The 25,446-nt window shown below is 46.3% G+C and overlaps 1 protein-coding gene across 1 annotated transcript in view; it reads right to left on the minus strand.

Moving 5' to 3' along the window:
- Positions 1 to 24,573, minus strand: part of NLRP1 (NLR family pyrin domain containing 1) — a 60,692-nt gene extending 36,119 nt beyond the window's left edge. The window contains exons 1-5 of the mRNA XM_058431149.1: positions 23,766 to 24,573; positions 22,768 to 22,944; positions 21,957 to 22,160; positions 8,358 to 10,062; positions 3,066 to 3,236 (exon numbers count right to left, since the gene is read on the minus strand). Coding sequence (XP_058287132.1) covers positions 3,066 to 3,236; positions 8,358 to 10,062; positions 21,957 to 22,160; positions 22,768 to 22,944; positions 23,766 to 24,036 — 2,528 coding nt within the window. The 5' untranslated portion in view covers positions 24,037 to 24,573. The remainder of the gene's footprint in view (positions 1 to 3,065; positions 3,237 to 8,357; positions 10,063 to 21,956; positions 22,161 to 22,767; positions 22,945 to 23,765) is intronic.
- Between the last annotated feature and the right edge of the window lie 873 nt (positions 24,574 to 25,446).

A 25,446-nucleotide genomic window follows, 5' to 3' on the forward strand; every position in this document is an offset into this window, starting at 1 on the left:
AAATATTTGGTAGAATTCACTAGTAAAGCCACCTGGGCCTGGGCTTTGTTTCATAGAAAGTTTTTAACTTACTAATTCAATATCTGCATTTGTTATAAGTCTATTAAGATTTTGTATTTCTTCTTAAGTCAGTTTAGGTATTTGTGTCTTTCTGGAAATTGGCCCATTTCATCTGGGTTATCTGTTGGCTTACAATATTTCATAATTTTCACTTATAATCCTTTTATTTCTGTAAGTTCAATTGTGATACCCCATCTTTTATTTCTGATTTTAGTAATCTGAATCTTCTTAAATTTTAGTTAGTCTAGCTAAAAGGTGTCAAATTTTGTTGGTATTTTTAAAGAACTAACTTTTAGTTTCATTGGTTTTCTGTATTGTTTTCTATTCTCTGTTTCATTTATCTCTACTCTAGTCTTTATTATTTCTTTCCCCCTGATTGCTTTTGGTTTTGTTTGCTTTTTAAAAAAATTTCTTTACTGACATGAAAGACCTAAGGAAAACAAATTCTTAAAGTCTAAGTTTAGGTTACTGATTTGAGATTTCTCCACTTCTTCTTCTCTTTCTTCTTCTTCAATAGACTTTATTTTTTAGAGTAGTTTTAGGTTCACAGTAAAATTGAGGAAAAAGTACAGTGAGTTCCCATACACTCCCTGTCCCCGCATCCCTCACACAATCTTTCCCACTACTGACATGCTGTACCACACCGACATGTGGTGACATTTGTTACAACTGATAAACTGACATGGACACATCATCACCCAAAGTCCATAGTTCACATTAGGGGTCACTCTTGGTGGTGTACATTCTATGGATTTTGATTGCTGTAAAATAATATGTATGAACGATTATAGCATATAGAATAGTTTTCACTGCCCTAAAACTCTTCTGTGCTCTATTAATTCCTCCCTTCCCCCAAGCCCTGGAAACCACTAATCTTTTTTATCTCCTTGTTTTTGCCTCTTCCAGAACATCATATAGTTGGAATCATACAGCATGTAGCCTTTTTAGATTGGCTTCTTTTAGTAACATGCATTTAAAGTTTCTCCATATCTTTTTGTAGCTTGATAGCTTATTTCTTTTTAGCATTGAATAATAGTCCATTGTCTGTTTGTACCACAATTTATGAGTCCATTCACTTTCTGAAGGGCAGCTTGCTTCCAAGTTTTGGCAATGATGAACAAAGTTGCCATAAACATTCATGTGCAGGTTTTTGTGTGGACAGAGGTATTCAACTCATTTTGGTAAATATCAAGGAATGCGATTGCTGGATCCTATAGTAAAAGTATATTTTGTTTTGCAGAAAACTGCTAGACTGTATTCCAAAGGGGCTGTCTCATTTTGCATTCCCACCAGCAATGAATGAGAGTTCCTGTTGTTCCACATCCTAACCAGCATTTGGTGTTGTCAGTGTTTTGGATTTTGGCCATTCTGACAAGTGTGTAGTGGTATCTTTTTTTTCATTAATTGAAAAAAAATTTGAGTGATTTTTTTAGAGATAAGGTCTGTCTCTGTTGCCCAGCTTGAAGTGCAGTAGCATAATCACAGCTCACTGCAGTGTTGAACTCCTGGGCTCAAGTGATCCTCCTGTCTCAGCCTCCCAAGTAGTTATGACAACAGGCACACGTCATCATTCTCAACTAATTTTTTGTTTTATGTTTTTGTAGAGACAGAGTCTCTCTATGTTGTCCAGGCTGGTCTTAAACTCCTGGCCTAAGGCAATCATCCTGCCTTGGCTTTCCAAAGCTTTGGGATTACAGGCATGGGTCATCATGTCTGGCTCTATCTTTCCTTTTTTTTTTTTTTTTTAAATAGAGGCATTTATAACTATAAATTTCCCTGTAAGCACTGCATTAGCTGCATCCAATACATTTTGGCATGTTGTGATTTTGTTTTCATCCCTCTCAAAGTATTTTCTAATTTCCTTTGTGATTTCTTCTTTGACCCTTGGTTATTTAGGAGTGTGTTTTTAAATTTCAGTGTATTTATGAACTCAACTTTCCTTCTATTGTTGATTTCTAATTTCATTTTATCATGGTCAGAGAATATACTTCGTATGATTTCAGTCCTTGCAAATTTGTTGAGATTTGTTTTATGGGGCAATCTTATCTTTGGATAGAGCTTTATTTGATACCTATTCGGCAGGTCCAGTTGGATACCTTGAAAGGATCTTGAAACCAGCAAGCACAAGATCACACTCATGACACTCCACCCCCCCAATCACTTTTCTTTTAGTATTCCCCATCTTAATGAAGATGCCACTATCTCATGAGTTGCTTTGGTCAGAAACCTAAAATCATCCTTGATATCTTCCTCTTCCTTTTTTTCCTAAATTCAATCCGTTACTGAGCCCAGTTGATTTTACTTTTACAGCTCTCTTACATCTAGCCACTTTGTTCCATATCAATTGCCAATACCATAGTCCAAGCTATGACTGTCTGTTACAAAAAGTACTATAATTTTCCTTAGTCCAAGCTATCACCATCTTTGCAGGGACTACTGTAATTTTCTTACTAATTGGTTTCCCAGCCTCTACTTTTGCACTCTTCCAATCCATTTTTCATGTTGCAGCCGGTTTCTATTTTGAAAATGTACTGATCTTGTCAACCTTCTGCTTAGAATTCCACACCATCAGGAAAAGACCCAAACCCAACATGGCACACAAGCCTTGCATAGTCTGGTTCCTGCTGGTATCTGTAGCCTTATCTCATCCCTTTGCTATCTGCCCTCCAGCCACACTGGCCTGCTTTCAATTTCTTGACTCCCTCCTCCTGCCTTCTGCACAGAGCCTTTGTACCCTTTTCCTGGAACTTTTTCCTTCCTGCTTCGCTTAGTTAAATCCTCTGTATTCTTCAGACCTCCCTCAAACCTCACTTCAGGAAGGAATTTTTTTTTTTTTTTATGAGCAAAAAATCCTATCTGTGTTTGTTTACTAAAGTCACCCTGGCCAGAGAGGGCCTCAATGAATATTTGATAAATACAAAGACAAATCCCTCAGCCTAGACTCAGCTTCTGCCTTGGATCTCTTCCCCATCCCTGCTTCAGAACAGAACCCAGGCCAGACTCACCGCAGGGTCTCCAGGAGGCAGCGAGGGCATCTCAGGGTCTTACAAAGACTCTTCACTGCAGAGTGGCTCAGCGAGTTTCCACTTAGATCCAGCTCCTTTAGGTTTCTGGTGACCTTGAGGACGGAGAAGAGAATCTGCCAATAGGCATCTGTGACTGGGGCCCACCTGAACCTGAGGGGCAGAGAGAAGGACAGGAGAGATGTGATGTGTCTGGCAGGGGTTTGAGGTACCCAGCCCTGCACAACACAGTTGGGCTTTGTCCCCCTGAGCACCAGGCCACAGCGGGTAGTGCCATCTCCAGTACTAACCGGACTCCCTGCCTGTCTGCCTCTGTCACCCAGGGCTAGGTCCCTCTCCTCCATGTGGCTCCTTATTCTACAGCCCTTACCATAGCACACTGAAGTGTTCATCCCGTGTGTCTGTTTCTGCCTCAGTCTGGGAGTTCCTTGAGGGCAGGGACAGACATTTGTCTTTTTTTTTTTTTCTTATAATCTGCACTGCTCAGCATAGGGCCTGGCCTCTGTGCTGGGCACTGCAGATAAGAAAAAAAATTTTACTTAAAAAGATTTGACAGCCTTCCTCCCTTTGATGCAGACACACCTGTGCTCCTTTGGCACAGACATTCTGGAGTCCCAATGCCCAGGAAAGAAGATGGGAGGCGGGAGTAGAGCCTGGGAGAGATGGCCTGAGGATGATGTTGTGATGGAAGACTGTATATGATCATATGCACTGCTATCCAGGTTGGCTCACATAGGACCCTATCCCCTTCCCAGGATAACAAGAGGGTCTGCAGGAGAGAGATGGCTGTGGGGAGTGCCCTAGGAGAGAATATTTGCAGCCTGAGGGGAGGCGATGATGGGCTTTGTCTGAGGGTGTTAGAGTAGACTCCGACTCATGTGATTTCTACCCATTTAATTGATCTGTTTTCACACACTACTTTAGTGACCTCATCTACCTCCAAGGCTTCAACTACTCAAAGCTCTATTCCAAGTTTCAGACTGAGTTTTCTATTTTCTGGCCGGATATCCCCACCTTGACATCCCAGTAATTCTTTCATCTAATTTGTCCCAACAAGTCTCCAACCTTAATTCGTCTTTCTCCCTAAGTCTGCAGAGTCACATGGGGGCAAGAAGCAGAGGCAAGGAGCTGCCTGCATGTGGGCTCTGCTTCTCGTCCCTCACTCCATCTCCTCTGCTGCAAAAAGAGGACAGCAATAGCACCTGCTGCAGAGGGGTATGTGAGAATTAAAAGCTACTACAGAGTATCCCAAAAGTCCTAGAGCAGTTTTAAGTTTTAATAACTGTGGAAGTACAAGTACTACAAACATGTAGAAAAAGCCAGCTGAGTGCAGTGGCTCTTGCCTGTAATCCCAGTACTTGAGGAGGTAGAGACAGGAGGATCGATTGAGCCCAGGAGTTTGAGACCAGCCTGGGCAACATAGTAAGATCCTGTTTCTACAAAAATAAAAAAAAAATTAGCCGACGTGGTGGCGTGCACCTGTAGTCCCAGCTACTCAGGAGGCTGAGGCAGGAGAATGGCTTGAACCTGGGAGGCCAAGGTTGCAGTGAGGTATGGTCATGCCACTGCACTATTCCGAGGAGACACAGTGAGATCCCATCTCAAACACACACACACACACACACACACACACACACACACACACACACACACACACACACACACACACACACACACACACACACACACGAAAAAAGCCATAAATGAAAGCTTATTTGAATTTCTTTTACATTTACTTAGTTTTGTGAAACTTGAAAAATACACTTTAATTTTTTTATTTCCGTTGGCATTTGCCATCCTTAATCAAGGTGACTGGAAAAAAATTAAAAATTTATACTTGAGGCCGGGCGCGGTGGCTCACGCCTGTAATCCCAGCACTTTGGGAGGCTGAGGCGGGCGGATCACGAGGTCAGGAGATCGAGACCATCTAGGCTAACACAGTGAAACCCTGTGTCTACTAAAAATACAAAAAATTAGTCGGGCGGCTGTAATCCCAGCTACTCAGGAGGCTGAGGCAGGAGAATGGTGTGAACCCAGGAGGCGGAGCTTGCAGTGAGCTGAGATAGCGCCACTGCAGTCCGGCCTGGGCCAAAGAGCGAGATTCCGTCTCAAAAAAAAAAAAAAAAAATTATACTTGAAAATGCACAATGCTTAATCACACACCAAATACCTGGAACCTCCCATCCTGCCATCTTCATTTCTTTAATATCTCTGGTTGGTTCTCCTCTTCCTTCCCACAGCCCTTGGCCAACCTCCACCCTTTCTTCCTGAACTTTCTTGTTTGTTTATAGTAGCCTCCTTATTATTCTTTCTGCCTTGCCTAGCCGATTCAGTTCCTTCAAAATTTCTCCTCCCACCTGCGGCTGAAGCCTCTGACTTTCCCATGGCATTCTCTTAAGGCTCCACTTGCTCCCGCCCATCCCAAACTCTCTTCTCTGGCCTGGTGTTCTTGGTTCCCTTTGCCCATTCCAGCCCCCATCCCCCGGCCAGCCACCATCTGGCCTCTGCCTCTAGATGCCCGGAACTCTTTGAAGGTTTCCCATCTGTCCACTGCTACTTGCAGTACCTGTATCCAGGTCCTTTAAAGCCTACCTCACACTTATAACTATGAACAACTAGAAACAGCTTAAAATGGCCAAGAACAGGAGAATGGTCAAATCAGCCATGGCACTCTCCCTATGGAATAGCATGTGGTCATTCAAAATGGTGTTGTATCAGACTACTTAAAAATATATGAAGGGCTGGCATGGTGACTCACGCCTGTGATCCCAGCACTTTGGAAGGCTGAGGCAGGAGGATCATTTGAGGTCAGGAGTTCAAGACCAACCTGGCCAACATGGTGAAACCCCGTTTCTACTGAAAAGACAAAAAAATTAGCTGGGTGTGGTGGCGTGTGCCTGTAATCCCACCTACTCTGGAGGCTGAGGCACGAGAATTGCTTGAACCCGGGAGGCAGAGGTTGCAGTGAGTAGAGATCGTGCCACTGCACTCCAGCCTGGTGACAGAGCGAGACTCTGTCTGTCTCTGTCTCTCATTCTCTCTCTGTCTTCATACACACACACACACACACACACACACACACACACACACACACACACACGTGTATGAAGGGCTGGGCATGATGGCTCACGCCTGTGATCCCAGCACTTTGGGAGGTCAAGGTGAGCAGATTGCTTGAGCCCAGGAGTTTGAGACCAGCTTGATCAACATAGTGAAACCTCATCTCTATACAAAAAATATGCAAAAATTATCGCTACATGTTGGCATGCTCCTATGGTCTCAGCTCCTGGGGGTGCTGAGGTAAGAGGATCCCTTAAACCCAGGTGGTCCAGGCTGCAGTGAGCTGTGACTGCACCACTGCACTCCAGCCTAGGTGACAGAGCGAGACTCTGTCTCAGACAACAACAAACCAAAAAAACACCCCACACCCACTCACAAGAAGATAGCCTTTGATATATAAAGAAAATAAAACTGACTATAAAATAAAATGTACAATATGGTTCGATTTCGCCATAGACACGTGCATGGAAAAAAGACTGGGGTTCTTACAATTGACCACTAATTTTTTTTTTTTTTGAGACTGAGTTTTGCTCTTTTTCCTAGGCTGGAGTGAAGTGGCACAATCTCAGCTCACTGCAACCTCTGCCCCTGACCTGTCAAGTGATTCTCCTGCCTCAGCCTCCCAAGCAGCTGGGATTACAGGCGCCTGACACCATTCTCGGCTAATTTATGTATTTTTAGTAGAGACAGGGTTTCACCATGTTGACCAGGCTGGTCTCGAACTCCTGACCTCAGGTGATCCACCTGCCTCGGCCTCCCAAAGTGCTGGGGTTACAGGTGTGAGCCACCACACCCGGACAATTTTTAATGATGGTCATTTCAGAGTGATGGAATTCTTGCTGATACTACTTTTCATCTTTTTGCTTATCTACATATCCTTTTTTTGTTTGTTTTTTGAGACAGAGTCTGGCTCTGTTGCCCAGGCTGGAGTTCAGTATCGCGATCTCGGCTCATTGCAAACTCCGTCTCCCAGATTCAAGTGACTCTCATGCCCCAGCCTCCCTAATAGCTGGGATTACAGGCGTGTGCCACCATGCCCAGATAATTTTTGTATTTTTTAGTAGAGATGGGGTTTGGCCATGTTGGCCAGGCTGGTCTCAAACTCCTGGCCTCAAGTGATCCTCCTGCTTTGGCCTCCCAAAGTGCTGGAATTACAGGTGTGAGCCACTTCACCCAGCCTACATATCTTTTTTTTTTTTCCTATAATGAACATGAATTTTATTGTGAGAAAAAGTTTTAAAAATATAAATATAAAGACCCACATCAAACATTTCTTCCTCTGAGAATCTTCATTGTCCACTCGTGTGATCACTCCCTTCCTTGGGCCACCACAGTACCTTGTCCATACCTCTACTGTTGTAGGCATCACACTCTGTTGTCATTAAATGAATGTTTGTCTTCTCCCCTATTTTTTGAGCTCCTTAAGGCAGGTATTGTGCTTTTTAATCTGTGATCTGTAGGGCCTGGCATAGAATCAGTGCTTAATAAATACTTATGGAAGGAATCATCTAAAGCAGGACATAGACACATACCAATACCATGTGATAGATACCGTGACAGAGGTCGGGGAACCAGGGTGGGGAAGTTCTCAGTGTTGCCGGGCTGGAGAATGGTTAGAGGAAGCTGTTCTGGCACAGCCAGAGAGTGGGTTTCAGGCTGAGTGCCTGGGGCAATAGTGGCACCACAGTCACAAATAATTATGAAGTCCGTTTTGCAGGGAAAAATAGGAAACTCTTTTTGAGAGCTGATGGGGAAGATCTCAGGGCCAATGTCGTTGTCATTGAAAGGGTTCCTGAAGCAGCTGGAGGAGCGATTTCTCCTAGAGAATGAACGCCCAGAGAGAGGAGCAGAGGTAGGGGGGCTGCCTGATCCTTGGGGAGTGTGGGGGTAGCAAAGGTCAGCAGGAAGGTGGGAGCACGTCCAGGAGAGAAGGTGGACGGTCATTCTGAGGGTAGGAGGAGAGGTGGCAGACATGGCGGGGCCCAGTGGCCTCTCCAGAAGCAAGCAGGGCCTGCCCCACAGCCGGGCCCTGCAGAGGAGTTTAGGTAGACAGAGCATGGTGGTCAGACTGGGCGGTTAGAAGTCACTGGCGACCCTGATCCTTTAGCCACCCCCGCCCCTGGCCAGGCTCAGTGAGCGTGACTCCGGTGCTCAGGTCACTCGGGCTTATGGACCGACAGAGGAGCTGCAGACATAGGTGGTTTGGGTACTCACAGGACTACCCTGGTGGGGCTCCATGCTGGTCTGTGCTGTCTGCCCTCAATCAGTTGAAGCTTCTTCACGTGGGGGCTGAATTTAATGCAGAAAGTGCACACTAGGAGCTCCATGTCTGTTTCTACACACATGCCTATTTCTTGGAAATGGGCCATCACTTGTGTCAGGAACGTTTTGTTCTGAGTCTCGTACAAACAGTGGAGGAACTCCAGAGAGTGTGGCTGCAGCAGCGGCTGCAGGGACGGGACCCAGTGCATCAGTTTCCTCCCCTGAGACAGCCGGCAGTGAAAGATGTTCTTCATCTCTCTCTCCCCCTCATCACTTAACAGGCCCAATAGGAAACGTGTGGTTGGTGCCCCAAACAGGCCATGTGTTCCATATGCTTCTAGCAACTTTTCCAAATGTATGATGCAATTAGAATGTTTACCTCTCCCCTTCTTATCCTCCAAGGCATAGGACATTGCTGCAAAGAACTCCTGGAAACAGAGGTGAATGAAGCTGTAGCTTAGAGGGATGGGGTGCTCTTGAAGAATACCCATCTTCAAGAGGGTGGAGATAATGGCCCCATCTAACCCATGCTTCCTGAGGTCATCTGGACTGAAAAGGGTCTTTTTTTGCCAGATGCCCTCAGCAGCCAGAGAGCAGAGGTCTCCGAGCTGGGGTCCCAACGGCTGAGCTTGGAGAGCCTGGGAAAGGTAACGCAGACAGAGGGTCGTGGTCGTCTTGGAAGTCAGTGTGAGTTTTTCCTTCCGCTTCATCTGCTGCATCAGGCAAGTGCAGGCCAGCCAGGACACCCAGGGCACGAGACACAGGGCCCAGAGTTCTTTGTTTGATTTGACCAACCTAAAGGCTGTAATTGCTTGCCTTTCATCTGTGAAATATTTGTAGAAATATTCCTTCCTGCTGGACTCAGAGAACCCCAGGACCTCTACCCAACGTGCCTGCTCCAAAGAAGGAATGAGATTCTGCAGAGCTGTGGTCCGAGCTGTGATCAGGAAGGAAGCCTCAGGAAGTATGGTTTTCCCCAGCAAACTGCCCAGCAGTGCATCCACTGGCCGCGGCTGGCTCCAGTGCAGACAGAGCTCGGAACTCGGCTCCTGTAAGACCCATCCTGGCTCATCTACACCATCGAGGATGAAGAGCAGCCGCTCTGGCCTAGACAGGATCTGTCTAATGGGAGCCTGAGCAGCTGTGCAGTCTTTTCCAATGAGCTCAGCGAGACTCACCACCTTGGACTGGGCCAGCTCTCTGCAGCTGAAGTAGAAGACATGCTGGAAGCGGTCCCCATACAGCTGGCCTCTCCCCCAGGCTTCCCTCACCTGCCTGGCCAGTGTTGACTTCCCAATTCCAGCAGCCCCCTGCAGTATGACTATGCGAGGTTCTTGGGTATCCAGGCCTGGGCCAAATAAGTCTCCAATCTCAATTAAATGTCCTCGATCCTCCTCCACATCATGAGGCCAGCTTTCCTTGACCAGGGGCTCTTGGCTTCTGGGGTGAGGTCTTTGTAGAAGTAGCAGCTGTGTGAATTTTTGGTTCAAATCCTCATTTTTCCAGGGCCATGTGGAACAGAGGCTCTCTCTCCCAGAAGGCTCCCATGGGTGGCGGTGGGGCTGTAGGCTGGCGTGCACCTCTGGGGGTGTTCCTACCGCCGCTGCCCATGGGGGCCTGCCTTTCTCTGATTTCTCTATCTCTCTTTCTCTGATTTCTAAGTAAGGGAGGGAAAGAAGGAACATAAAGGTAGAGAATAGAAGAATTAATTAATTAATTAAACAACTGTTTTAGGCGCCTACTCGAAGCCACACACTGTGCTGGCTGCAGACACTGGTATGTTCCCGACATGCGGCAGAAGGACATGTGCTTTGGGGTAGAAGATTCCAGTTCAAGTCTTGACTCAACCAAGTCACACTTCCTGAATGACTTTCCTTCACTGAATATTTATCAAGGGCTTACTCTGTGCCAGGTGCTGCTATAGGGGTTGGGGATAAAGAGTGAACAAAACAGACACAACTCTCAGTCCTCACTAAGCTCATGATGCTGGCCATTAGCCCCTATGAGCCTCAGTTTTCTCATCTGTAAGCTGGGGGTTGTAGGAGGTCATGGAGGAGTGGAGGAGATACCGGAGTGTGTAGCAGATGCTGACAGCATCCCCTGAGCACCTGCTGTTGCAGTACCTGCCAACGGTGTCCCTCGGCAACAGCTGTAGTCATCTGTCTGAGGGCTCTTTCTCTGTCTGTAAGCCGGGTGGGCCAGAAATACTGGAGGATAGTTCTCCAGTCCAGGAGATGCCCTTAGTGGATGACAGATGGGGGTCCCTTGCCCCCAGGACAGATAACACTCAGGTGTGTTCTCACTGTCTCCCAGACACCCGCAGCAGCATGGAGCCTCAGTTGCTCACAAGGTAACCTGTTCCATCATCTGCCTTTCCTGGGTTTCCCTGCCTCCCCTCTCTCTCTTGTTGATGTTTCCAAGGAATCACCTCCCCAGTAAGCCACCTGCAACCAAATCCGGTCTCAGGCTTCTGGGTGAGCCCACACCTGAGACAGATGGAAGACACCTCATGACCTGTGAGAAGCTGAGCTCATATATGCCACTGTTTCCCAGGGAGGGACCTCACACTCCTATCTTAGTCAGATTCCAAATAGAACAACAGTTACAACCCCTTCTGTTCTTTTCTTCACAATATGTTCAGTGCCTCTCCCTTCTCTCCTTAGGTGAATTTATTTTATTTTATTTTATTTATTTTTTTGAGGCAGAGTTTTGCTCTTGTCACCCAGGCTGGAGTGCAGTGGCACGATCTCGGCTTACCGCAACCTCCGCCTCCCAGGTTCAAGTGATTCTCCTGCCTCAGCCCCCTGAGTAGCTGGGATTATAAGCACCCGCCATCACGCTGGCTAATTTTTGTATTTTTGTAGAGACGGGGTTTCACCATGTTGGCCATGCTGGTCTCAAACTCCTGACCTCACATGATCCGCCTGCCTCGCCCTCCCAAAGTGCTGGGATTACAGGCGTGAGCCACCACACCCAGCCTACTATCTTGTCTTTTACTCAAACAAGTTTTCCTACCTTTGCTCTTGATAGATCAAAAAGCATGCCATGTGGTTTTTATACTTGTCATGAAACTGTTCTTTGGGATATTAGTTTGTTCAGGTTCCCCACTTGGACAGCAGAGGGGATGACTCTGCCCATCCTTGCCACTGGTAGCCAGGCGGGCAATGTCTGCTAGTGGTCTGCTTCTGTCTGAACTCAGCCAGCAGAGGCAAACTCCTGGTTCCCTGAGAAACATTCTGAAGGCAGGGCGGGTGACTCCACCCACCATCGCCTCTCCTAGCCATGCAGGCCATGTCTGCTAGAGCTTCCAGCACAGTGGTCCTAATTCTGTCTGAATCCGGCTGAGGGGTGCAGCCTCTTGTTGCTGCCCAGGGAAACACCTAGATGGCAGGGTGGGTGACTCCAACCACCTCTGCCTGTGGTAGCCAGATGGGCCACACCTGCTAGAGCTTCCAGCCCAGCAGTCCCGCTACTCTGTGGGTGGGTGCCGTCCCCTGTTCCCCTGGGAAGCACCCAGACAGCTGATTACGTGACCCCACCCACATCTGCAGATCCTAGCTGAGCAGGACTTGCTGGTTTGGACAATGCCCAAGCAGGGAAGAGCCCTCATTCTCTTATCACTGACAGAGGTGAGATGTCCGAGTTTGTAGGTTGGTGGAGGAGTGAGGTGTGCCTCTCTCCGCAGGGCAGACCCAGCAGGGATATGGCCTGTCTGCCAACCACGGCCCCTGCCTGAAGGAATCCCGTTTACCAGAACACCCAACAAAAGAAATGCAGGTGTGGAGCCAGTAATCAGAAGGGTCTCATCTAAGGCCCAGGAGTGGACTAAGTGAGAAGGTCACCCCCCCGTCCCCAACACACACAGAACACTACTGCCAACTGTACCAAAACATGAAGAACCACGCAGCAGAGTAAGAGTGTATCTCCTGGTGATCACTCTTAAGCACTGCCTACTGGATGGCGGCCCCAAAATACAACACCAAAATGTTTTGCCAATATTCAGTGCCTGTGAAAACTAAGGTAAAGGCTCCCACCAGCGCCCTGCCTCAGCCAACACACATGCACCCTGCCATGCCACTGTGGCTGGCGCCATGTGCAAGTAAGCACAGATCCTGCTGGCACTACCACAAGCAGGCACTTTGGCCTGCACCCCCACTGGACTGTTGAGGCCAGCAGACTGGGAACACCTTGGCCCCTTTAATGCAGCAGGTTCTGAACCCCAGGGGGCCAGAGGAAAAAGGCTGGGGACCCAGTACCAGCATTCTAGAGTTAGAGCAGGCAGCTCAGGAGTGCTGAGCTGAGCCTTGGCCACCTGAAATCTTCCAGAATCTAAGCCAGTTGACTGAACCCACCTTATACCACAATCAAACCCCCAAGGGCTTCAAACAAGATAAAAACAAAACAAAACAAAAACCCCATCCAAAGGAAGACACCTTCAAAGATTAAAGGAACATCAGCCCACACACACGAGAAAGAACCAGCTCAAGAACTCTGGTAACTCAAAAAGCCACAGTGTCTTCCTATCTCCAGACATGTGCACTAGTGCCTCAGCAATGGTATTTTAACAGGCTGAAATGGCTGAAATGACAGACATAGAATTCAGAATATGCATAGGAATGAAGATCACTGAGATTCAGGAGAAAGTCAAAATCCAGTCCAAGCAATCTAAGGAATACAATAAAATGATACAGGAGCTGAAAGACGAAATGGTCATTTTAGGAAAGAACCAAACTGATCTGATAGAGCGGGAAATCTCACTACAAGAATTTCATAATACAATAGCAACTATTAACAACAAGATAGACCAAGCTGAGGAAAGAATCTCAGAGCCTGAAGACTGGTTCTCCAAATTAACTCAGTCAGGCAAAAATAAAAAAGAATAAAAAGAAATGAGGGGGTGGAGCCAAGATGGCCGAATAGGAACAGCTCCGATCTACAGCTCTCAGCGTGAGTGACTCAGAAGACTGCATTTCCATCTGAGGTACTGGGTTCATCTCACTAGGGAGTACCAGACAGTGGGTGCAGAACAGTAGGTGCAGTGCACCGTGTGCGAGCCGAAGCAGGGCGAGGCATTGCCTCACTCGGGAAGCGCAAGGGGTCAAGGAGTTCCCTTTCCTAGTCAAAGAAAGGGGTGACAGATGGTACCTGGAAAATTGGGTCACTCCCACTCTAATACTGCGCTTTTCCAACGGGCTTAAAAAACGGCACACCTGGAGATTATATCCCGCACCTGGCTCGGAGGGTCCTATGCCCACGGAGTCTCACTGACTGCTAGCACAGCAGTCTGAGATCAAACTGCAAGGCAGCAGTGAGGCTGGGGGAGGGGCACCTGCCATTGCCCAGGCTTGATTAGGTAAACAAAGCAGCCGGGAAGCTAGAACTGGGTGGAGCCCACCACAGCTCAAGGAGGCCTGCCTGCCTCTGTAGGCTCCACCTCTGGGGGCAGGGCACAGACAAACAAAATGACAGCAGTAAGCTCTGCAGACTTAAATGTCCTTGTCTGACAGCTTTGAAGAGAGTAGTGGTTCTCCCAGCACACAGCTGGAGATCTGAGAACAGGCAGACTGCCTCCTCAAGTGGGTCCCTGACCCCCCCAGCAGCCTAACTGGGAGGCACCCCCCAGTAGGGGCAGACTGACACCTCACACAGCCGGGTACTCCTCTGAGACAAAACTTCCAAAGGAACGATCAGGCAGTAGCATTTGTGGGTCACCAATATCCGCTGTTCTACAGCCACTGCTGCTGATACCCAGGCAAACAGGGTCTGGAGTGGACCTCTAGCAAACTCCAACAGACCTGCAGCTGAGGGTCCCGTCTGTTAGAAGGAAAACTAACAAACAGAAAGGACATCCACACCAAAAACCCATCTGTATGTCACCATCATCAAAGACCAAAAGTAGATAAAACCACAAAGATGGGGAAAAAACAGAGCAGAAAAACGGGAAACTCTAAAAAGCAGAGCGCCTCTCCTCCTCCAAAGGAACGCAGCTCCTCACCAGCAACAGAACAAAGCTGGATGGAGAATGACTTTGACGAATTGAGAGAAGAAGGCTTCAGATGATCAAACTACTCTGAGCTAAAGGAGGAAATTCAAACCAATGGCAAAGAAGTTAAAAACTTTGAAAAAAAATTAGATGAATGGATAACTAGAATAACCAATGCAGAGAAATCCTTAAAGGAGCTGATGTGATCAACTGGAAGAAAGGGTATTAGTGAAGGAAGACGAAATGAATGAAATGAAGCGAGAAGGGAAGTTTAGAGAAAAAAGAATAAAAAGAAACGAAGAAAGCCTCCAAGAAATATGGGACTATGTGAAAAGACTAAATCTACATCTGATTGGTGTACCTGAAAGTGACGGAGAGAATGGAACCAAGTTGGAAAACACTCTGCAAGATATTATCCAGGAGAACTTCCCCAATCTAGCAAGGCAGGCCAACATTCAGATTCAGGAAATACAGAGAACGCCACAAAGATACTCCTCGAGAAGAGCAACTCCAAGACACATAATTGTCAGATTCACCAAAGTTGAAATGAAGGAAAAAATGTTAAGGGCAGCCAGAGAGAAAGGTTGGGTTACCCACAAAGGGAAGCCCATCAGACTAACAGTAGATCTCTCGGCAGAAACTCTACAAGCCAGAAGAGAGTGGGGGACAATATTCAACATTCTTAAAGAAAAGAATTTTCAACCCAGAATTTCATATCCAGCCAAACTAAGCTTCATAAGTGAAGGAGAAATAAAATACTTTGCAGACAAGCAAATGCTGAGAGATTTTGTCAGCACCAGGCCTGCCCTACAAGAGCTCCTGAAGGAAGCACTAAACATGGAAAGGAACAACCGGTACCAGCCACTGTAAAAACATGCCAAAATGTAAAGACCATCAAGGCTAGGAAGAAACTGCATCAACTAACGAGCAAAATAACCAGCTAACATCATAATGACAGGACCAAAATTCACACATAACAATATTAACTTTAAATGTAAATGGGCCAAATGCTCCAATTAAAAGACACAGACTGGCAAATTAGATAAAGAGTCAAGACTCATCAGTGTGCTGTATTCAGGAAACCAATCTCACGTGCAGAGACACACATAGGCTCAAAATAAAGGGATGGAGGAAGATCTACCAAGCAAATGGAAAACAAAAAAAAGCAGGGTTGCAATCCTAGTCTCTGATAAAACAGACTTTGAACCAACAAAGATCAAAAGAGACAAAGAAGGCCATTACATAATGGTAAAGGGATCAATTCAACAAGAAGAGCTAACTATCCTAAATATATATGCATCCAATACAGAACACCCAGATTCATAAAGCAAGTCCTTAGTGACCTACAAAGAGACTTAGACTCCCACAAAATAATAATGGGACACTTTAACACCCCACTGTCAACATTAGACAGATCGACGAGACAGAAAGTTAACAAGAATACCCAGGAATTGAACTCAGCTCTGCACCAAGCGGACCTACAGAACTCTCCACCCCAAATCAACAGAATATACATTCTTTTCAGCACCACACCACACGTATTCCAAAATTGACCACATAGTTGGAAGTAAAGCACTCCTCAGCAAATGTAAAAGAACAGAAATTATAACAAACTGTCTCTCAGACCACAGTGCAATCAAACTAGAACTCAGAATTAAGAAACTCACTCAAAACCGCTCAACCACATGGAAACTGAACAACCTGCTCCTGAGTAACTACTGGGTACATAACGAAATGAAGGCAGAAATAAAGATGTTCTTTGAAACCAACGGAACAAAGACACAACATACCAGAATCTCTGGGACACATTCAAAGCAGTGTGTAGAGGGAAATTTATAGCACTAAATGCCCACAAGAGAAAGCAGGAAAGATCTAAAATTGACACTCTAACATCACAATTAAAAGAACTAGAGAAGCAAGAGCAAACACATTCAAAAGCTAGCAGAAGGCAAGAAATAACTAAAATCAGAGCAGAACTGAAGGAGACAGAGACACAAAAAGCCCTTCAAAAAATTAATGAATCCAGGAGCTGGTTTTTTGAAAAGATCAACAAAATTGATAGACTGCTAGCAAGACGAATAAAGAAGAAAAGAGAGAAGAATCAAATAGATGCAATAAGAAATGATAAAGGGGATATCACCACCGATCCCACAGAAATACAAACTACCATCAGAGAATACTATAAACACCTCTACGCAAATAAACTAGAAAATCTAGAAGAAATGGATAAATTCCTGGACACATACACCCTCCCAAGACTAAACCAGAAAGAAGTTGAATCCCTGAATAGACCAATAACAGGCTCTGAAATTGAGGCAATAATTAATAGCCTACCAATCCAGATGGATTCACAGCCGAATTCTACCAGAGGTACAAGGAGGAGCTGGTACCATTCCTTCTGAAACTATTCCAATCAATAGAAAAAGAGGGAATCCTCCCTAACTCATTTTATGAGGCCAGCATCATCCTGATACCAAAGCCTGGCAGAGACACAACAAAAAAAAGGAATTTTAGACCAATATCCCTGATGAACATCTATGCAAAAATCCTCAATAAAATAGTGGCAAAGCGAATCCAGCAGCACATCAAAAAGCTTATCCACCATGATCAAGTGGGCTTCATCCCTGGGATGCTAAGGCTGGTTCAACATACGCAAATCAATAAATGTAATCCAGCATATAAACAGAACCAAAGACAAAAACCACATGATTATCTCAATAGATGCAGAAAAGGCCTTTGACAAAATTCAACAACCCTTCATGCTAAAAACTCTCAATAAATTAGGTATTGATGGAATGTATCTCAAAATAATAAGAGCTATTTATGACAAACCCACAGCCAATATCATACTGAATGGGCAAAAACTGGAAGCATTTCCTTTGAAAACTGGCACAAGACAGGGATGCCCTCTCTCACCTCTCCTATTCAACATAGTGTTGGAAGTTCTGGCCAGGGCAATCAGGCAGGAGAAAGAAATAAAGAGTATTCAATCAGGAAAAGAGGAAGTCAAATTGTCCCTGTTTGCAGATGACATGATTGTGTATTTAGAAAACCCCATCGTCTCAGCCCAAAATCTCCGTAAGCTGATAAGCAACTTCAGCAAAGTCTCAGGATACAAAATCAATGTTCAAAACTCACAAGCATTCTTACACACCAATAACAGACAAACAGAGAGCCAAATCTTGAGTGAACTCCCATTCACAATTGCTTCAAAGAGAATAAAATACCTAGGAATCCAACTTACAAAGGATGTGAAGGACCTCTTCAAGGAGAACTACAAACCACTGCTCAATGAAATAAAAGAGGACACAAACAAATGGAAGAACATTCCATGCTCATGGATAGGAAGAATCAATATCGTGAAAATGGCCATACTGCCCAAGGTAATTTATAGATTTAATGCCATCCCCATCAAGCTAGCAATGACTTTCTTCACAGAATTGGAAAAAACCACTTTAAAGTTCATATGGAACCAAAAAAGAGCCCGCATTGACAAGACAATCCTAAGCCGAAAGAACAAAGCTGGAGACATCAGGCTACCTGACTTCAAACTATACTACAAGGCTACAGTAACCAAAACAGCATGGTACTGGTACCAAAACAGAGATATAGACCAATGGAACAGAACAGAGCCCTCAGAAATAATACCACACATCTACAACCATCTGATCTTTGACAAACCTGACAAAAATAAGCAATGGGGAAAGGATTCCCTATTTAATAAATGGTGCTGGGAAAACTGGCTAGCCACATGTAGAAAGCTGAAACTGGATCCCTTCCTTACACCTTATACAAAAATTAATTCAAGATGGATTAAAGACTTAAATGTTAGACCTAAAACCATAAAAACCCTAGAAGAAAACCTAGGCAATACCATTCAGGACATAGGCATGGGCAAGGACTTCATGTCTAAAGCATTCAAAGCAATGGCAACAAAAGCCAAAATTGACAAATGGGATCTAATTAAACAAAAGAGCGTCTGCACAGCAAAAGAAACTACCATTAGAGTGAACAGGCAATCTACAGAATGGGACAAAATTTTTGCAATCTACTGAAAGGTCTAATATCCAGAATCTACAAAGAACTCAAACAAATTTACAAGAAAAAAACAAACAACTCCATCAAAAAGTGGGTGAAGGATATGGACAGACACTTCTCAAAAGAAGACATTTATGCAGCCAACAGACACATGAAGAAATGCTCATCATCACTGGCCATTAGAGAAATGCAAATCAAAACCACAATGGAATACCATCTCATACAAGTTAGAATGGCGATCATGAAAAAGTCAAGAAACAACAGGTGCTGGAGAGGATGTGGAGAAATAGGAACACTTTTACACTGTTGGTGGGACTGTAAACTGGTTCAACCATTGTGGAAGACAGTGTGGAAATTCCTCAAGGATCTAGAACTAGAAATACCATTTGACACAGCCATCCCATTACTGGGTATACCCAAAGGATTATAAATCATACTGCTATAAAGACACATGCACACGTATGTTTATTGTGGCACTATTCACAATAGCACAGACTTGGAACCAACCCAAATGTCCATCAATGATAGACTGGATTAAGAAAAAGTGGCACATATACACCATGGAATACTATGCAGCCATAAAAAAGGATGAGTTCACGTCCTTTGTAGGGACATGGATGAAGCTGGAAACCATCATTCTCAGCAAACTATCGCAGGGGCAAAAAACCAAACACAGCATGTTGTCACTCATAGGTGGGAACTGAACAATGAGAACACTTGGACACAGGAAGGGGAACATCACACACTGGGGCCTGTCATGGGGTCGGGGGAGGGGGGAGGGATAGCATTAGGAGATATACCTAATGTAAATGACGAGTTAATGGGTGCAGCACACCAGCATGGCACATGTATACATATGTAACAAACCTGCACATTGTGCACATGTACCCTAGAACTTAAAGTATATATATATATAAAAAAAAGAAGAGCACCCTCCCTGATGTGGGTGGCTCTCATTCCATCAGTTGAAGGCCAGAATAGAATAAAAAAAGAGACCTCTGGAAAAAAAAAAGAAAGAAAGAAAAATGCAAATCAAACCCACAATGAGTTACTATTCTACACCAGTCAGAATGGCTATAATTTAAAAGTCAAAAAATAACAGATGTTGGTGAGATTGCAGAGAAACAGGAACACTTATACACTGCTGGTAAGAATGTAAATTAGTTCAGCCACTGTGGAAAGCAATTTGGCAATTTCCCAAAGAACTTTGAACTATCATTCAATCTAGCAATCCCATTACTGGGTATATACCCAAAGGAATGTAAATCATTCCACCATAAAGATGCATGCACATGTATGTTCATTGCAGCACTAATCACAATAACACCAGTATGGAATCAACCATAGACTAAAGAAAATGTGGTACATTTACACATGGAATACTACACAGCCATAAAAAAGAATGAGTTCATGCCTTTGCAGCAACTTGGATGGAGCTGGAGAGCATTATAAGTGAACTAACACAGGAACGGACAACGAAATACCGTATGTTCTCATTCATAAGTTAGAGGTAAACATTGCGTACACATGGACACATAAAAGGAACAATAGACACTGGGACCTTTTGAGGGTGAAGAGTGGGAGGAGGGTAAGGATTAAAAAACTACTGGGCTGGGTGCAGTGGCTCACACCTGTAATCCTAGCACTTTGGGTGGCCGAGGTGGGTGGACCACCTTGGATCAGGAGTTCAAGACCAGCCTGGCTAACATGGTGAAACCTTATCTCTACTAAAAATACAAAAAATTAGCAGGGCTTCGTGGCGGGCACCTGTAGTCCCAGCAACTCGGGAGGCTGAGGCCGGAGAATGGTGTGAACCCAGGAGGCGGAGCTTGCAGTGAGTGGAGATCACGCCACTGCACTCCAGCCTGGGTGAACGAGCAAGACTCTGTCTCAAAAAAAAAACAAAAACCAAAAAACAAACAAAAAACAAAAACAAACAAACAAAAAACCCAACCTAACAGGTACCACGCTTATTACCCGGGCGACAAGATAATCTGTACACCAAACATTTGTGACACATAATTTACCTATATAACAAACCTGCACATGTGTTTCTGAAACTAAAATAAAAGTTTGTTGTTGTTGTTTTTTTAAGTTCCCTATTTGAAGAATTCCCTTAGAATTTAGAATCAGGGAAAAATGTTATTTCCTTTGCATTGGTCTTTTCTATTGAGTAACAGGTATTGTGTAACCCATTATATTTCCCCTTTTGCTAGTGTTGCTAGAATGCCCACAATTGATGGAAACTTTATTTATAGCAATGAGTTAGTCTTTGTGGTTTTCATACTTGTTTTTTTCACTTTTAAAGTTATTGCATTTTTATGCTTCTATAGATGGCTCTGATATGTCTTTATATTCTTCCTATCTTCCTTCTTTTCTGTTTTTCAGTTTTAATTGTCTTTATTGTTTGGATTTTTTAATTCACAAAATAATTCTGAGAAAAAGTTATCTTTGTGATTCTGAGATGTAGAAAGAAACAACTTAGAGTCAAGTATTAGAATTAGAATCTTCCTTTCTTGACTTTGTTGCAGATTCTGTTTTCCTGAGTTTAACTCGAATGTTGATCTTTCCTTATATACCCTATCAAGATTTTAAAAATATGAGTTTATTTATTTTTTATTTTAGACTCAGGCGGTATATGTGCAGGTTTGTTACATGGCTTTTTTTTTTGAATGGCAAGTGTGGTGTGAATAATTAAGTAAACTGATATACTTTGAGCCTAGGCCATATAGGACCACGAAATCTACAAGTTTACTCCTTGCTGGGTGCAGAACAAATACTTTTAACTTAAAATCTCTCAGATTTCAAAGGAGGCATCCTCTGTCATTGAGAGGCAGTGTAGTTCAGTGGTTGAGGAGCCCATGACATCAGGAGCCTCTGAACCTGTGGCTTTAGTATGACTGTCCTCATTGCCCAGATGAGGGCACTCCCTGTGTAAAAGTTAAAGGTGTGGATTGCTGTGTGAGAGACAGTGAAGGCTGAATTCCAACTTTGCTAGTACTAACTGTGAGACTATCTTTTTGATCCTTGTTTTTCTCATCTCCAGGGTATGATAATGGCAATATTTATCTCATGGAGTGGTTGCAGAATTTAAGTCCAATGTACACGTAAAGCCCTGGACATGGTCTAACCCAGACAGTGTCCAGTGAGCACTGATGGGCATGGGACTAGCGGTAGGCCACTTGGAGGGTGAGGAGCTCAGTGGAAATTGAACCCAGCTCTCCTGACCCCAGGCCAGTGCCCTGTCCAGTAAACCAGGTGATGTGTAACCCCATCCAGGCTCCCCCATCCTTGCTCTGTTGTCCCCCAGACGTGCTGGGTAACACATGTGTATTTTAATGCCCAGGTGCCTCCTGGAAACAGTGCCTTGGACCAGCAGAGAGGCTCCAAGGGTGGAATTTCCTGAGGGAAATTTCAGATGTTTTCCAGAACCTCTGCTCAGCCTGCCAACCTGGTCCCCAGGGGACTCTTTGTCCATGCATTTGCCTCTCCCACCTCACCACCCTGCCAGGAGCTCAGTAGGGTCTCACCTGTGTAGTAATTTCCTGACGTTTCATCCAGAGGCCATTGGGTCCCAGGAGCCTCTTGCTCTCTGGGTGCTAGGCTGGGCTGAGGTGGGGATCCCCAGCTCCCCAGCACTGCTGTGGATGTGGGGGCGCTGGGTGACTCCTGGCTTGGAGACTCATGGTCTGGCGAGCTTGGAAGAGCTTGGTAGAGGAGTGAGGAAGAGATTTCTGTGGGGAATGAAAAGAAAAATAACCATTTACTGAACATTTATTTTCTTTTAGGTGCCTATATTTTAAACTCTCACAACAGTACTGAGAGATGGGTCTTAATATTATTTTAAAAACCATGTCGAAGTAGAGGGACAATTTTATTCTCTCAGTAGTGAAGACAGAAGTCATGTGAGGGAGCTGGCTTGGGCCGAGGACTAAGCCTAGCCTCTTCTTGGGGTCTGTCTGGAAAACACAGTGCTCCTTGGAACTTCTGGACCACCCTGACCCTAAGGATCTTCAGAGCCCATCAATATTATGAGCTGAGTTCTCCTCGGGCAAGGACCATGGCACCAGTTGGGCACCCAGTTGGGTAAGACTCATTGCCTGAACCACATGGGTCTCAGCTTCCCCATCTGCCAAATGGGGAGGGGTGCAATCTCAGCACTGGAAGGTCCCTGAAAGATCATTTCCAGGCCTACCTCTCACAGCCCATCCTGGCAACCCTATCCTTCCTCTGCTGTCCCCCATGTCAGCTCCCCATGAACATACATGATCATCTGCGGGGGGCCCACCAGCTGATTCACAGCTCCACCCAGGGCTGTCGGCCTGACTCAGCAAGCCTCACCTCTCCAGCGGTGTCCAGATGTGTCAGGCAGCTGTCTCAAAATCCTTCTCTCTGAGCCCTGGGTGCATCCTGCCGGCAATTCACGGATCCAGGGCATCAGCACTGCGGTGGAGGTGGGTTGGCTGGGAGACCCCAGGTGGGGTTCACTTGGGCTGTAAGGGAATGAGGGAGAGTGGCCTACAGGAAAGAGACAAAGAGGTTGGAGATGCATCAGAGAGGCAGGGGCAGGTGCCAGGGAACTGAGCTGGTCTCCTCTCAACCAAGAGAGGTCAGGATACACCAGTGAACCCGCTGCAGCCCTCTACAACCTCCTCTAGAGGCTTGTCTGAAGAATGATGTTCTTACAGATACTGCTAGGCAAAAAGTCCTGATCTAGGATCAGGAAATTTGCGTATCTGTCTTGGTCCTGACTATCTCCCTGTGTAAATCACTACTCCTACTGAGCCTCAGCTGTGCTTTATTGGACCAACGGCATCTGCCACCCAGGATGGCTAATAGTAATAATAACAGCAACAGCAGCAATGGGAGATCTTATTTATTGAGCGCTTGCTGTATATCAGACTCTGTGCTAAATGTTTAACCTGGATGATCTCTTTTAACCCTCACACAGCCCAGGGAGGTGGGCTCTCACTCTCCCATTTTGCAGACAGATAAACAGGCAGAGAACAGTGAAGTGATTGGCCCAGGGTGATAGCGCCAGGACTGGTGATAGTGCCTGATTCCCAAGTTTGTGCTCATAACTACAATGCCAGGCAAGTACTGGGAATGCACTTGAATAGAAGAGGGTGTGGGGCTCTGAGGTGCAGCAAGGGCCCCCCAGCAAGCCTCCCGGCTCCAGCGTAGTCTGGGGCCTGGATCCCCCTTTGAGAAGGCAGTTCCGTGTCACTGCCCAGAGGAAGGCCTGGCAGGGAGGGCTCAGTGGTGGAGTCCCAAGAGGGCAGGGCAGGCGTGGGGGCCAGGGGATGCCCCGCGGGCAGAGGGGTCCTTTGTCCACTCACCTGCCCCTTCCTGGGCTTGGGCGCACAGTGACCTCAGCCCCATCTGCTCCCAGGTATGGAGGGCTAGGTCCCAGGCCCGCTGCTCCCCATACTGAGCCACCAGGTACGAGGCCACGTCCATGCCACTCGTCTTCTCTGGCTGAGTGGGTGTCTCACCCGAAGAGCTCCTGGAGTCCGCTTTATTGGCGAGCAGAAGCTGGAACTCCTTCAGCTCCTCCTTCTTCAGGAACTCCAAGTAACAGGCCAGGCGGCCCCAGGCTCCGCCAGCCATCTCTGTCCCGGAGTTAAGGGGGGTCTCTGGGGGATGTTCACGGGTGGTGAGGGTATCAGGCAGGCAGAGAACAGTGCTGTCCTTTGCCTTGGATCTTACCGTCTCTTATTCAGCATTCAGAACCCAGTTTTATAAATCCCAGGGCACCTGCAGATAGAGGCCGATAGAGGGGGAGTGGCAGGAAAAGCCAGGGGAGGGAGGAGCCCAGAAGGGCCTGCGAGACACTGGAAGAAGTCAGCTGAGAGGGAGGTGCTGGGAACGGGCCCAGGGCCAGGCAGGGAGGGTGAGGGTGAGGGGAGATGTGGTGACGGGGGATGGGGTGTGGGCAACGCTCACTGTTCTGTGTTCCTCAGATTCTTCCCTCTCCTGGGTCCCGGACTCCTGAGATCAACCCTTGAGCTGCAAGGCTGAGAAGAGGTGGGGTGGGAGGCGCCTCAGAGCAGGGAGTGGGCTTTCAGAACCCAGAGCGGAGCCCAGGGCTGCTGGCTCCCAGGTCTCTTCAGACCTCTCCAGGCCCTGGGGCACCAGCCAGCAAGAACAGCCCCCAGTCAACAAGAGCAGGAAGGAAAGAAACGTCACCCAGAGCAAACCCACAAGGGGCGTGGCCAGGGGGTAGGATCAAACCAGGCCTGGGTAGGCCAGACTCAGAGTCACAGATTCAGACGGGCTACATGGCATCTGTAGGCGGACGAGGGGCACAGGCCCAGACTAGCTGACGCTGCAGCAGGTACAGGCCCATACTAAACACGGTGTGTGCATCTCCATATGGGCACTCTGCCAGCCCACCACCTACAGCCTGTCTGCAGAGCCAGGATGCAGACTCTCCAAGCAGTTGTGTCTGCAGCCCAGGCCCAGCCTCTCTGGATGGGTGGGGTCCCCTGTGTCTGCCCGGGCAGCTCCTTATTGGGAAACATTAGAACTGGGCCAGGGAGCATTTTTCCCAGCCTTTCATGGTTTTGGGAGCTTCTTGAGTTGCACTGCATGTCCTGCCATGCTACCAGGGGCACTGAAGCATGTGTCCCAGGCCCAGGGGGCTGTTTGCCTTCTGGGCAGCCCAGCACTTAGCTGGTGAACATTTCCACCTGAAAGCAGAACAGCCCTTTCCTCATTCTTGCAAGCAGGCCTCGGGGAGCTAGGTGCAGACTTCCTCTTTTGTGGAATCTGCAAGATGCCACTAACTCCAGGTTGAGGAATGACATTACCCAACTCATTTGCTGATGTAACACACCACCAGGAATTTCTGGAGATGCTTTGGTTTCACCTGGACTGGCAGAGCCCGGGCTTCAACCCACGGCTTGCTTGGACAAGGACTCCTTATGTGCCTGATTTATTTCTTTGAGCCTCAGTTTGCCCATCTATTAAATGGGACATCATAGGTTTACCAAGAGGCTTCAATTCAGCAAAAGGTCT

Source organism: Hylobates moloch, unplaced genomic scaffold (assembly GCF_009828535.3).
Source record: "Hylobates moloch isolate HMO894 unplaced genomic scaffold, HMol_V3 SCAFFOLD_19, whole genome shotgun sequence".
Taxonomy (NCBI): Eukaryota; Metazoa; Chordata; class Mammalia; order Primates; family Hylobatidae; genus Hylobates; species Hylobates moloch.